Source organism: Gobio gobio (genome assembly GCF_949357685.1).
Source record: "Gobio gobio genome assembly, chromosome: 17".
In the NCBI taxonomy this organism is placed as follows: domain Eukaryota; kingdom Metazoa; phylum Chordata; class Actinopteri; order Cypriniformes; family Gobionidae; genus Gobio; species Gobio gobio.
The window spans coordinates 52,568,955-52,581,454 of record NC_137110.1 but is presented as its reverse complement, the minus strand read 5'-3'; the positions used below and the strand labels follow the sequence as shown (position 1 = coordinate 52,581,454).

At 48.5% G+C, this 12,500-nt stretch overlaps 1 protein-coding gene across 2 annotated transcripts in view; it reads left to right on the top strand.

Moving 5' to 3' along the window:
- LOC307141455 (uncharacterized protein) overlaps nucleotides 1-12,500 on the top strand; it is a 26,313-nt gene that overhangs the window by 5,972 nt on the left and 7,841 nt on the right. The window contains exons 6-12 of one of the 2 annotated variants that reach the window (XM_079841668.1): nucleotides 2,584-2,619; nucleotides 3,357-3,413; nucleotides 3,503-3,583; nucleotides 4,726-4,764; nucleotides 4,869-5,291; nucleotides 5,370-5,429; nucleotides 6,540-6,686. In XM_079841668.1, coding sequence (XP_079697794.1) covers nucleotides 2,584-2,619; nucleotides 3,357-3,413; nucleotides 3,503-3,583; nucleotides 4,726-4,764; nucleotides 4,869-5,291; nucleotides 5,370-5,429; nucleotides 6,540-6,686 — 843 coding nt within the window. The remainder of the gene's footprint in view (nucleotides 1-2,583; nucleotides 2,620-3,356; nucleotides 3,414-3,502; nucleotides 3,584-4,725; nucleotides 4,765-4,868; nucleotides 5,292-5,369; nucleotides 5,430-6,539; nucleotides 6,687-12,500) is intronic. The other variant, XM_079841669.1, reaches the window with a different exon arrangement.

The following is a 12,500-nucleotide window of genomic DNA, read 5'->3' as shown; positions in this document are numbered from 1 at the left end:
GCCGGTTCTCCACTGGTCCTCCATGACCCTGTGGCCGGTTCTCCACTGGTCCTTCATGTCCCTGTGGCCGGTTCTCCACTGGTCCTTCATGACCCTGTGGCCGGTTCTCCACTGGTCCTTCATGACCCTGTGGCCGGTTCTCCACTGGTCCTTCATGTCCCTGTGGCCGGTTCTCCACTGGTCCTTCATGACCCTGTGGCCGGTTCTCCACTGGTCCTCCATGACCCTGTGGCCGGTTCTCCACTGGTCCTTCATGACCCTGTGGCCGGTTCTCCACTGGTCCTTCATGACCCTGTGGCCGGTTCTCCACTGGTCCTTCATGACCCTGTGGCCGGTTCTCCACTGGTCCTCCATGACCCTGTGGCCGGTTCTCCACTGGTCCTTCATGACCCTGTGGCCGGTTCTCCACTGGTCCTTCATGACCCTGTGGCCGGTTCTCCACTGGTCCTTCATGACCCTGTGGCCGTTTCTCCACTGGTCCTTCATGACCCTGTGGCCGGTTCTCCACTGGTCCTTCATGACCCTGTGGCCGGTTCTCCACTGGTCCTTCATGACCCTGTGGCCGGTTCTCCACTGGTCCTTCATGACCCTGTGGCCGGTTCTCCACTGGTCTTTCATGACCCTGTGGCCGGTTCTCCACTGGTCCTCCATGACCCTGTGGCCGGTTCTCCACTGGTCCTTCATGACCCTGTGGCCGGTTCTCCACTGGTCCTCCATGACCCTGTGGCCGGTTCTCCACTGGTCCTTCATGACACTGTGGCCGGTTCTCCACTGGTCCTTCATGACCCTGTGGCCGGTTCTCCACTGGTCCTCCATGACCCTGTGGCCGGTTCTCCACTGGTCCTTCATGACCCTGTGGCCGGTTCTCCACTGGTCCTCCATGACCCTGTGGCCGGTTCTCCACTGGTCCTTCATGACCCTGTGGCCGGTTCTCCACTGGTCCTCCATGACCCTGTGGCCGGTTCTCCACTGGTCCTTCATGACCCTGTGGCCGGTTCTCCACTGGTCCTTCATGACCCTGTGGCCGGTTCTCCACTGGTCCTTCATGACCCTGTGGCCGGTTCTCCACTGGTCCTTCATGACCCACGTCACAATCTGGCCCTGGTCAAACTCACATTTTTCCTGCTTCTAACACATCAACTCTGAGGACAAAATGTTCACTTGCTGACTAATTCTGACCCTCCTCTGGAAAATACGGATTCAGGATATCAGTCAATATACACTCACCTAGAGGATTATTAGGAACACCTGTTCAATTTCTCATTAATGCAATTATCTAATTAACCAATCACATGGCAGTGTCTTCAATGCATTTAGGGGTGTGGTCCTGGTCAAGACAATCTCCTGAACTCCACACTGAATGTCGGAATGGGAAAGAAAGGAGATTTAAGACATTTTGAGCGTGGCATGGTTGTTGGTGCCAGACGGGCCGGTCTGAGTATTTCACAATCTGCTCAGTTACTGGGATTTTCACACACAACCATTTCTAGGGTTTACAAAGAATGGTGTGAAAAGGGAAAAACATCCAGTATGCGGCAGTCCTGTGGGAGAAAATGCCTTGTTGATGCTAGAGGTCAGAGGTCATGGGCCGACTGATTCAAGCTGATAGAAGAGCAACTTTGACTGAAATAACCACTCGTTACAACCGAGGTCTGCAGCAAAGCATTTGTGAAGCCACAACACACACAACCTTGAGGCGGATGGGCTACAACAGCAGAAGACCCCACCGGGTACCACTCATCTCCACTACAAAGAGGAAAAAGAGGCGACAATTTGCACCAGCTCACCAAAATTGGACAGTTGAAGACTGGAAAAATGTTGCCTGGTCTGATGAGTCTGGATTTCTGTTGAGACATTCAGATGGTAGAGTCAGAATTTGGCGTAAACAGAATGAGAACATGGATCCATCATGCCTTGTTCCCACTGTGCAGGCTGGTGGTGGTGGTGTAATGGTGTGGGGGATGTTTTCTTGGCACACTTTAGGCCCCTTAGTGCCAATTGGGCATGGTTTAAATGCCACGGCCTACCTGAGCATTGTTTCTGCCCATGTCCATCCCTTTATGAGCACCATGTCCCCATCCTCTGATGGCTACTTCCAGCAGGATAATGCACCGTCACAAAGCTCCAATCATTTCAAACTGGTTTCTTGAACATGACAATGAGTTCACTGGACTAAAATGGCCGCCACAGTCTCCAGATCTCAACCCAATAGAGCATCTTTGGGATGTGGTGGAACGGGAGCTTCGTGCCCTGGATGTCCCACAAATCTCCATCAACTGCAGATGCTCTCCTATCAATATGGGCCAACATTTCTAAAGAATGCTTTCAGCAGCTTGTTGAGTCAATGCCACGTAGAATTAAGGCAGTTCTGAAGGAGAAAGGGGGTCAAACACAGCATTAGTGTCTGTTCCTAATAATCCTTTAGGTGAGCGTATGTCCCACCTACTAACAGATCATCAGTGTTATTCCCTTCACCGGTCATAATGTTATGCCTGATTGGTGTATATCGTACACATACTGTATAATCATATCATAACTATAATGTTCAATCATTTCTCTTTCTTATGATGTTGCTCTCGGCAGATTTAGTGGCAGTCAGGAGCTGCTCAACAACAGCAGGTTGGTTTAGATGTGTGTGTGTGTGTGTGTGTGTGTGCTGGTTCAGATGTGTGTGTGTGTGTGTGTGTGTGTGTGTGTGTGTGTGTGTGTGTGTGTGTGTGTGTGTGTGTGTGTGTGTGTGTGTGTGTGTGTGTGCGTGTGTTGGTTCAGATGTGTGTGTGTGTGTGTGGGCATGTTTTCGTGAAATATCAGGACACAAATGTGTATAATGACATAGGTATTACAAAAAGAGGGTGAAATATGAGGACGTTCCCCATGTCCTCACTTTTCAAAATGCTTATAAATCACAGAATGAGTTTTTTTTTCACAGAAAGTGAACTGCACAGTCTCCTGTGAGGGCTAGGTTTAGGGGCAGTGTGTGTGTGTGTGTGTGTGTGTGTGTGTGTGTGTGTGTGTGTGTGTGTGTGTGTGTGTGTGTGTGTGTGTGTGTGTGTGTGTGTGTGTGTGTGTGTGTGTGTGTGTGTGTGTGTGTGTGATGGGTAGGTTTAGGGTCAGTGTAAGGGGATAGAAAATACGGTTTGTTCGGTATAAAAACCATTACGCCTATGGAATGTCCTCACATTTCACAAAAACAAACGTGTGTGTGTGTGTGTGTGTGTGTGTGTGTGTGTGTGTGTGTGTGTGTGTGTGTGTGTGTGTGTGTGTGTGTGTGTGTGTGTGTGTGTGTGTGTGTGTGTGTGTGTGTGTTTCATCATAACTCAGATGTGTGTGTCGCTGACTCCTCTGTCCTCCCACAGCGCCACGAGCCCGAGCCCGAGCCCGACACCGGCCGCCAAACCTCCGGTCCCTGCCAAGTGAGCGCCGCCGCTCTTGACTCAGTCACTCATGCTCCGGGTCGACGCGAGTGAATCTGATAACCGTGTGTTAAACGCGTGTGTTACAGGAACCCAGGCTTCAAGAGTCCCAGCGCGTCCGGATTCACCGCGCGCGTGTTCGGCGCAAACACCAGCAGCAACACGAACACGTGAGTGAAGGAGAACACTCAGGAGTAACATCCCAACATTCAGAAATAATGCTTTCAAAACTTAATGGGAACATTTATCAAAATGTTTTTAAAAACAAACACTACCATTCATAAATTGGGGGTAAATTATTTTTTTAATTAACACTTTTATTCACCAAGAACACATTAAACTGATCAAATGTATCAGTTCCACAAAAATTTGAACTGTGTTCAACACTGATAATAATCATAAGTGTGTGTTGATCATCAGATCCTCAAATGAGGATGATCAGTGAAGGGTCATGTGACTCTGAAGACTGGAGGAATGATGATAATCACAGGAATAAATCACACTTTACTGTATATTCACATAGAGAACAGCTGATCTACACTGGAGTGTGTGTGTGTGTGTGTGTGTGTGTGTGTGTGTGTGTGTGTGTGTACAGCTGATCTACACTGGAGTGTGTGTGTGTGTGTGTGTGTGTGTGTGTGTGTGTGTGTGTGTGTGTGTGTGTGTGTGTACAGCTGATCTATACTGGAGTGTGTGTGTGTGTGTGTGTGTGTGTGTGTGTGTGTGTGTGTGTGTGTGTGTGTGTGTGTGTGTGTGTGTACAGCTGATCTACACTGGAGTGAGTGAGTGTGTGTGTGTGTGTGTGTGTGTGTGTGTGTGTGTGTGATGGGTAGGTTTAGGGGCAGGGGCAGTGTGTGTGTGTGTGTGTGTGTGTGTGTGTGTGTGTGTGTGTGTGTGTGTGTGTGTGTGTGTGTGTGTGTGTGTGTGTGTGATGGGTAGGTTTAGGGGCAGTGTAAGGGGATAGAAAATACGGTTTGTACGGTATAAAAACCATTACGCCTATGGAATGTCCTCACATTTCACAAAAACAAACATGTGTGTGTGTGAGAGTGTGAGAGAGTGTGTGTGTGTGTGTGTGTGTGTGTGTGTGCATTCACAAACCTGATCTTTAATATTTAATAATTTGATGACATTCACATGTTGACGGTTCTCTGATGTCAGTTAATGGTTCCATAACATGAGGTAAAAAAATCATATTTTTTAGTAAGTGCTTTGTATTGATTATAGATTGCTTTATAAATTATGATTTTATGTTAAAGCAGCTTCAGCGAATCCTGCTGCTGTGTAGTGTTGATTTGTGTTCCTGTTTCAGACTGAACAAGAGCAGCAGCGCCGGCTCGCCGTCTGTGACGTGAGTCTCCTAAACGTGTGTGAACTCTGACCTTTAGTCGAAGGAAAGCTGGAGTCTAACAGTACTGTGTGTGTGTGTGTGTGTGTGTGTGTGTGTGTAAGCAGCTTCTCTCCGTCAGCATCTCCAGCAGCAGTGAAGAGTTCTGTGACTCCGCCCCCGGTGAAGAGTTCTGTGACTCCGCCCCCGGTGAAGAGTTCTGTGACTCCGCCCCCGGTGAAGAGTTCTGTGACTCCGCCCCCGGTGAAGAGTTATGTGACTCCGCCCCCAGTGCAGAGTTCTGTGACTCCGCCCCCGGTGAAGAGTTCTGTGACTCCGCCCCCAGTGCAGAGTTCTGTGACTCCGCCCCCGGTGAAGAGTTCTGTGACTCCGCCCCCGGTGCAGAGTTCTGTAACTCCGCCCCCAGTGCAGAGTTCTGTGACTCCGCCCCCAGTGCAGAGTTCTGTGACTCCGCCCCCGGTGAAGAGTTCTGTGACTCCGCCCCCGGTGCAGAGTTCTGTAACTCCGCCCCCCGTGAGGAGCCCGACCCGGTGAGACTCCTCCTCCATCTGCTGACCTCATGACCTCATGACCCCGGATCGACCCCTGATGTTGTTCTCTGTTCTCAGGAGTGACAGTGTGTCCGTCTCTACTCTGCTGTCCAAGACCTCGAGGCCGTCCGTGTCTCAGTAAGTGTCTCCGCACACGGATCCTCTCAGGGCTTCAGGATCTCTGAGTCTTCAGAGGTGGACAGTAACTGAGCACATTTACTTGAGTACTGTACTTAAGTACACTTTTTGAGTGTCTGTACTTTACTGAAGTATTATTTTTTAGGGAAACTTTTACTTTACCTTCACTACATTTGAAAGACAAATATCGTACTTTTTACTCCACTACATTTCTATCAAGGTCCTCAAAGTCGAAAGTCGTTTCTGTAGCAGCTTTGCAAGTCAGTGGATGAATACATTTTTTTTTTTTTTTGAGAATAGCTTATCAGTAATCACTTTTGTAGGATCATAATTTCCCAAAATTTTTTAAAACACTAATCAGTTTATAGCAAAATGGAGGAAGACGGTTCCTCTGCGCAGTGTGTGCACACATGGCCATATTAGAAAGTGTGTTTCAGTTTTCTGAAAAGATTAATTAATTTTAAAAGATTAGTTTCGTTGGCATACACTTGATGAATGTCTCATAAAATGTTCAAAAATGTCTGTGAGAAAGAGAAGCACAGACATATGGATGATGAAAGAGCTCAGTTCAGTCTGGTTTTTGTGGCTCTGAGATGAGCATGAGGACTGATTACAGCTTTCTTTTGTGTTTTTTTCGTACTTAAACAGACCAATTCACACAAAATGTCAAAATTTTCATTTTGGAAAGTATTCACGTAAATAAAGTTGATTATGTCTTAAGTGAACGTAAACAGTTGGGGGAATATCAGATGTGTATCAGTGTGTAGGATCTGTGCATTCTGCCTTAAAGTGACAGCAGCTTTGTAACTTTTATACAAGTATTTAAATTATTCAAGTTAGTCGTATGGAGCATCACTGACTGGCTTAAACCACCGTGATGGCTATAGCGATGCAACAATAATAAAATAATGCATTGACATAAAAAAGGAAATTTACTTTTGATACTCAAGTACTTTTATAAACAAGTACTTCTGTACTTTTACTTGAGTAAAAATAGTTTTTTACAACTTTCACTTGTAACGGAGTAATATTTGACCAGTGGTACTTTTAATTTTACTTGAGTAATGGAGTTGTGTACTTTGTCCACCTCTGCTTCTGTCCCTCACACAGGACGACCGTCACGAACACCTCCACCTCCTCCTCCACCTTCTCCACCTCCTCCTCCACCTTCTCCACCTCCTCCTTCTCCTCATCTTCGCTGGACGAGGCTCTGACCGCGAGCCCTGCAGAGAAACCCTCGGCCGGTCAGAAGCTGAGGTACGAGAAACAGAAGAGCCACTGATATTCTGCCACAACTCTCAAACATTCAAGAGTAACACTTCATCATATTAGAAGACATGACATTTACATTTACATTTAGTCATTTCCAAAGCAACTTACAAATGAGAGCAATAGAAGCAACTAGAGCAGTCCAGGGCAACAGTGTACAAGTGCAGTAATGCTGCCTTCACGTGCTATCGGAATTATCGTAAATACGAGTTTCCTAGGTAAAAATGGCACAATGATGTCGTGTTTACCACTGGGAAGTTGGGAAATAATTTTGTTACCCCAATTCCCGAGATGGGCGTGTCATAAACTTTAAAGATGCAGGCGGGGAGAACCATGGGAGAACTACCAGTGCCGGCAGGTGTGGTTTTATTAGTTTTTCCCCCAAAACAGCTTGATCGTCTTGTCTGACTATCTGGAATGTTTATGTTACTGCATATGTTGGTTTTAATAAGATTTTCCCAATAAATAGGCAAGTATAACCTTGTGTCCAGCATGATTCCTGTTCATTCCGACAACAAAGCACTTGAATGCAACAAGCTCGTAATCACGACTTCTAAAGTGGGAATTAGGAAATTTCCGATAGCACGTGAAGGCAGCATAACAAGTCTCAGTTAATCTAGCACAGAACACACATGATAGAAGGTTTTTTTATTTTATTTTTTATAAATTAGACAGACAGAAAATGAATAGAATGATAAGTGCTATTCTTGATTGGTCAGGTGCTGCTGGAAGAGATGCGTCTTTAAATGTTTTTTGAAAATGGCTACAGACTCGGCCGCTCGAATTGAGATAGGCAGGTCATTCCACCAGGTGGGGGCGCTCCAGGAAAAGGTCCAGATTTCATGCCTCTCTGGGATGGCACCACAAGGCGTCGTTCAGAGGCAGAACGTAAGCTCCTGGAGGGTGTGTAAGTCTGAACGAGCGAGTTTAGGTATATTGGTGCAGAGCCAGTGGTTGCTTTGAAGGCGAGCACCAGTGCCTTGAATTTGATGCGAGCGGCTATTGGCAGCCAGTGCAGACTGATGAAGAGACTGATGAAGAGACCGATGAAGAGACCAATGAAGAGACCGATGAAGAGACAGATGAAGAGACTGATGAAGAGACCGATGAAGAGACCGATGAAGAGACCGATGAAGAGACCGATGAAGAGACAGATGAAGAGACAGATGAAGAGACAGATGAAGAGACCGATGAAGAGACTGATGAAGAGACCGATGAAGAGACCGATGAAGAGACAGATGAAGAGACTGATGAAGAGACCGATGAAGAGACCGATGAAGAGACAGATGAAGAGACAGATGAAGAGACCGATGAAGATACTGATGAAGAGACAGATGAAGAGACTGATGAAGAGACCGATGAAGAGACCGATGAAGAGACAGATGAAGAGACCGATGAAGAGACCGATGAAGAGACAGATGAAGAGACAGATGAAGAGACTGATGAAGAGACAGATGAAGAGACTGATGAAGAGACCGATGAAGAGACCGATGAAGAGACCGATGAAGAGACAGATGAAGAGACTGATGAAGAGACCGATGAAGATACTGATGAAGAGACAGATGAAGAGACTGATGAAGAGACCGATGAAGATACTGATGAAGAGACAGATGAAGAGACTGATGAAGAGACCGATGAAGAGACCGATGAAGAGACCGATGAAGAGACCGATGAAGAGACCGATGAAGAGACAGATGAAGAGACAGATGAAGAGACCGATGAAGATACTGATGAAGAGACAGATGAAGAGACTGATGAAGAGACCGATGAAGAGACCGATGAAGAGACAGATGAAGAGACTGATGAAGAGACCGATGAAGAGACCGATGAAGAGACCGATGAAGAGACCGATGAAGAGACAGATGAAGAGACCGATGAAGAGACCGATGAAGAGACCGATGAAGACCGATGAAGAGACAGATGAAGAGACCGATGAAGAGACCGATGAAGAGACCGATGAAGAGACCGATGAAGAGACAGATGAAGAGACTGATGAAGAGACCGATGAAGAGACCGATGAAGAGACCGATGAAGAGACCGATGAAGAGACCGATGAAGAGACAGATGAAGAGACAGATGAAGAGACCGATGAAGATACTGATGAAGAGACAGATGAAGAGACTGATGAAGAGACCGATGAAGAGACCGATGAAGAGACCGATGAAGAGACCGATGAGGAGACCGATGAGGAGACCGATGAAGAGACCGATGAAGAGACCGATGAAGAGACCGATGAAGAGACCGATGAAGAGACCGATGAGGAGACCGATGAAGAGACCGATGAAGAGACCGATGAAGAGACCGATGAAGAGACCGATGAAGAGACCGATGAAGAGACCGATGAGGAGACCGATGAAGAGACCGATGAAGAGACCGATGAAGAGACCGATGAGGAGACCGATGAGGAGACCGATGAAGAGACCGATGAAGAGACCGATGAGGAGACCGATGAGGAGACCGATGAAGAGACCGATGAAGAGACCGATGAGGAGACCGATGAGGAGACCGATGAAGAGACCGATGAAGAGACCGATGAAGAGACCGATGAAGAGACCGATGAAGAGACCGATGAGGAGACCGATGAAGAGACCGATGAAGAGACCGATGAAGAGACCGATGAAGAGACCGATGAGGAGACCGATGAAGAGACCGATGAAGAGACCGATGAGGAGACCGATGAGGAGACCGATGAGGAGACCGATGAGGAGACCGATGAAGAGACCGATGAGGAGACCGATGAAGAGACCGATGAAGAGACCGATGAAGAGACCGATGAGGAGACCGATGAGGAGACCGATGAGGAGACCGATGAAGAGACCGATGAAGAGACCGATGAGGAGACCGATGAGGAGACCGATGAGGAGACCGATGAAGAGACCGATGAAGAGACCGATGAGGAGACCGATGAAGAGACCGATGAAGAGACCGATGAGGAGACCGATGAGGAGACCGATGAGGAGACCGATGAAGAGACCGATGAAGAGACCGATGAAGAGACCGATGAAGAGACCGATGAGGAGACCGATGAAGAGACCGATGAAGAGACCGATGAGGAGACCGATGAGGAGACCGATGAGGAGACCGATGAGGAGACCGATGAAGAGACTGATGAAGAGGCCGATGAAGAGACCGATGAAGAGACCGATGAGGAGACCGATGAAGAGACCGATGAGGAGACCGATGAGGAGACCGATGAAGAGACCGATGAAGAGACCGATGAAGAGACCGATGAGGAGACCGATGAAGAGACCGATGAGGAGACCGATGAGGAGACCGATGAGGAGACCGATGAGGAGACCGATGAAGAGACCGATGAAGAGACCGATGAAGAGACCGATGAAGAGACCGATGAAGAGACCGATGAAGAGACCGATGAGGAGACCGATGAGGAGACCGATGAAGAGACAGATGAAGAGACCGATGAGGAGACCGATGAGGAGACCGATGAGGAGACCGATGAGGAGACCGATGAGGAGACCGATGAAGAGACCGATGAAGAGACCGATGAAGAGGCCGATGAAGAGGCCGATGAAGAGGCCGATGAAGAGACCGATGAAGAGACTGATGAAGAGACCGATGAAGAGACCGATGAGGAGACCGATGAGGAGACCGATGAAGAGACCGATGAAGAGACCGATGAGGAGACCGATGAGGAGACCGATGAAGAGACCGATGAAGAGACCGATGAGGAGACCGATGAGGAGACCGATGAAGAGACCGATGAAGAGACCGATGAAGAGACCGATGAAGAGACCGATGAAGAGACCGATGAAGAGACCGATGAAGAGACCGATGAAGAGACCGATGAGGAGACCGATGAAGAGACCGATGAAGAGACCGATGAGGAGACCGATGAGGAGACCGATGAGGAGACCGATGAGGAGACCGATGAAGAGACCGATGAGGAGACCGATGAAGAGACCGATGAAGAGACCGATGAAGAGACCGATGAGGAGACCGATGAGGAGACCGATGAGGAGACCGATGAAGAGACCGATGAAGAGACCGATGAGGAGACCGATGAGGAGACCGATGAGGAGACCGATGAAGAGACCGATGAAGAGACCGATGAGGAGACCGATGAAGAGACCGATGAAGAGACCGATGAGGAGACCGATGAGGAGACCGATGAGGAGACCGATGAAGAGACCGATGAAGAGACCGATGAAGAGACCGATGAGGAGACCGATGAAGAGACCGATGAAGAGACCGATGAGGAGACCGATGAGGAGACCGATGAGGAGACCGATGAGGAGACCGATGAGGAGACCGATGAGGAGACCGATGAAGAGACCGATGAAGAGACCGATGAAGAGGCCGATGAAGAGGCCGATGAAGAGGCCGATGAAGAGACCGATGAAGAGACCGATGAGGAGACCGATGAGGAGACCGATGAAGAGACCGATGAAGAGACCGATGAGGAGACCGATGAGGAGACCGATGAGGAGACCGATGAGGAGACCGATGAGGAGACCGATGAAGAGACCGATGAAGAGACCGATGAAGAGGCCGATGAAGAGGCCGATGAAGAGGCCGATGAAGAGACCGATGAAGAGACTGATGAAGAGAGGCGTGACGTGCGCTCTCTTCGGCTCACTAAAGACCACCCTCGCCGCTGCATTCTGGATCAGTTGCAAGGGTTTGATAGTGCATGCTGGAAGGCCCGCTAGAAGAGCATTACAGTAGTCCAGTCTGGAGAGAACAAGAGCTTGGACCAAGAGTTGTGTGGTCTGCTCTAATAGGAAGGGTCTAATCTTCCTAATGTTGTATAACGCAAATCTGCAGGACCGGGTTGTTGCAGTGATGTGGTCAGTGAATTTAAGCTGATCATCAATCACAACTCCAAGGTTCCTGGCTGTCCTGGACGGAGTTGTGGTTGATGATCCTAGCTGAATGGAGCGATTGTGGTGAAGTGCTGGGTTGGCTGAGACCACAAGCAGTTCTGCCTTTGCAAGGTTGAGTTGCAGGTGATGTTCCTTCATCCAGGCAGAAATGTCTGTTAGGCAGGCAGCGATACGAACACCAACCGTGGGATCATCTGGTTGAAATGAGAAGTAGAGTTGAGTGTCGTCGGCATAGCAGTGATAGGAAAAGCCATGTTTCTGAATGACCGATCCCAGTGATGACATGTAGATGGAGAAGAGAAGTGGTCCAAGCACTGAGCCCTGGGGAACTCCAGTAGCTAGATGATGTGACTTAGACACTTCACCTCTCCATGACACCCTGAAGGACCTACCTGAGAGGTAAGACTTGAGCCACTGGAGAGCAGTTCCTGAGATGCCCATCTTCATGAGAGTTGACAGGAGGATCTGGGGGTTAACTGTGTCAAGAGCAGCAGACAGATCCAGTAAGATAAGTACTGTGGATCTGGAAGCTGCTCTTGCCTGTCTCAGTGCTTCAGTAACCGAGAGCAGGGCAGTCTCAGTCGAGTGGCTGCTTTTGAAGCCGGATTGGTTGATATCCAGGAGGTTGTTCTGTTCAAGAAGCGTAGAGAGCTGGTTAAACACAACTCGCTCAAGTGTCTTTGCAATGAAAGGCAGAAGGGATTCCGGTCTGTAGTTTTCTAAAAGTGCTGGGTTCATAGAGGGTTTTTTAAGCAGTGGGGTTACCCGAGCTGGGGAAGGTCCCGGTGTGAAGAGAGGTGTTGACAATGTGAGTGAGTGCAGGAGTAACAGAAGAAGAAATGGCCTGAAGGAGGTGGGTGGGGATAGGGTCAAGCGGACAGGTAGTGGGATGATTGGAAAGGATGAGTTTGGAGACTTCAGCTTCAGAGAGCAGAGAGAAGGAGGGGAGCGTGTGTGT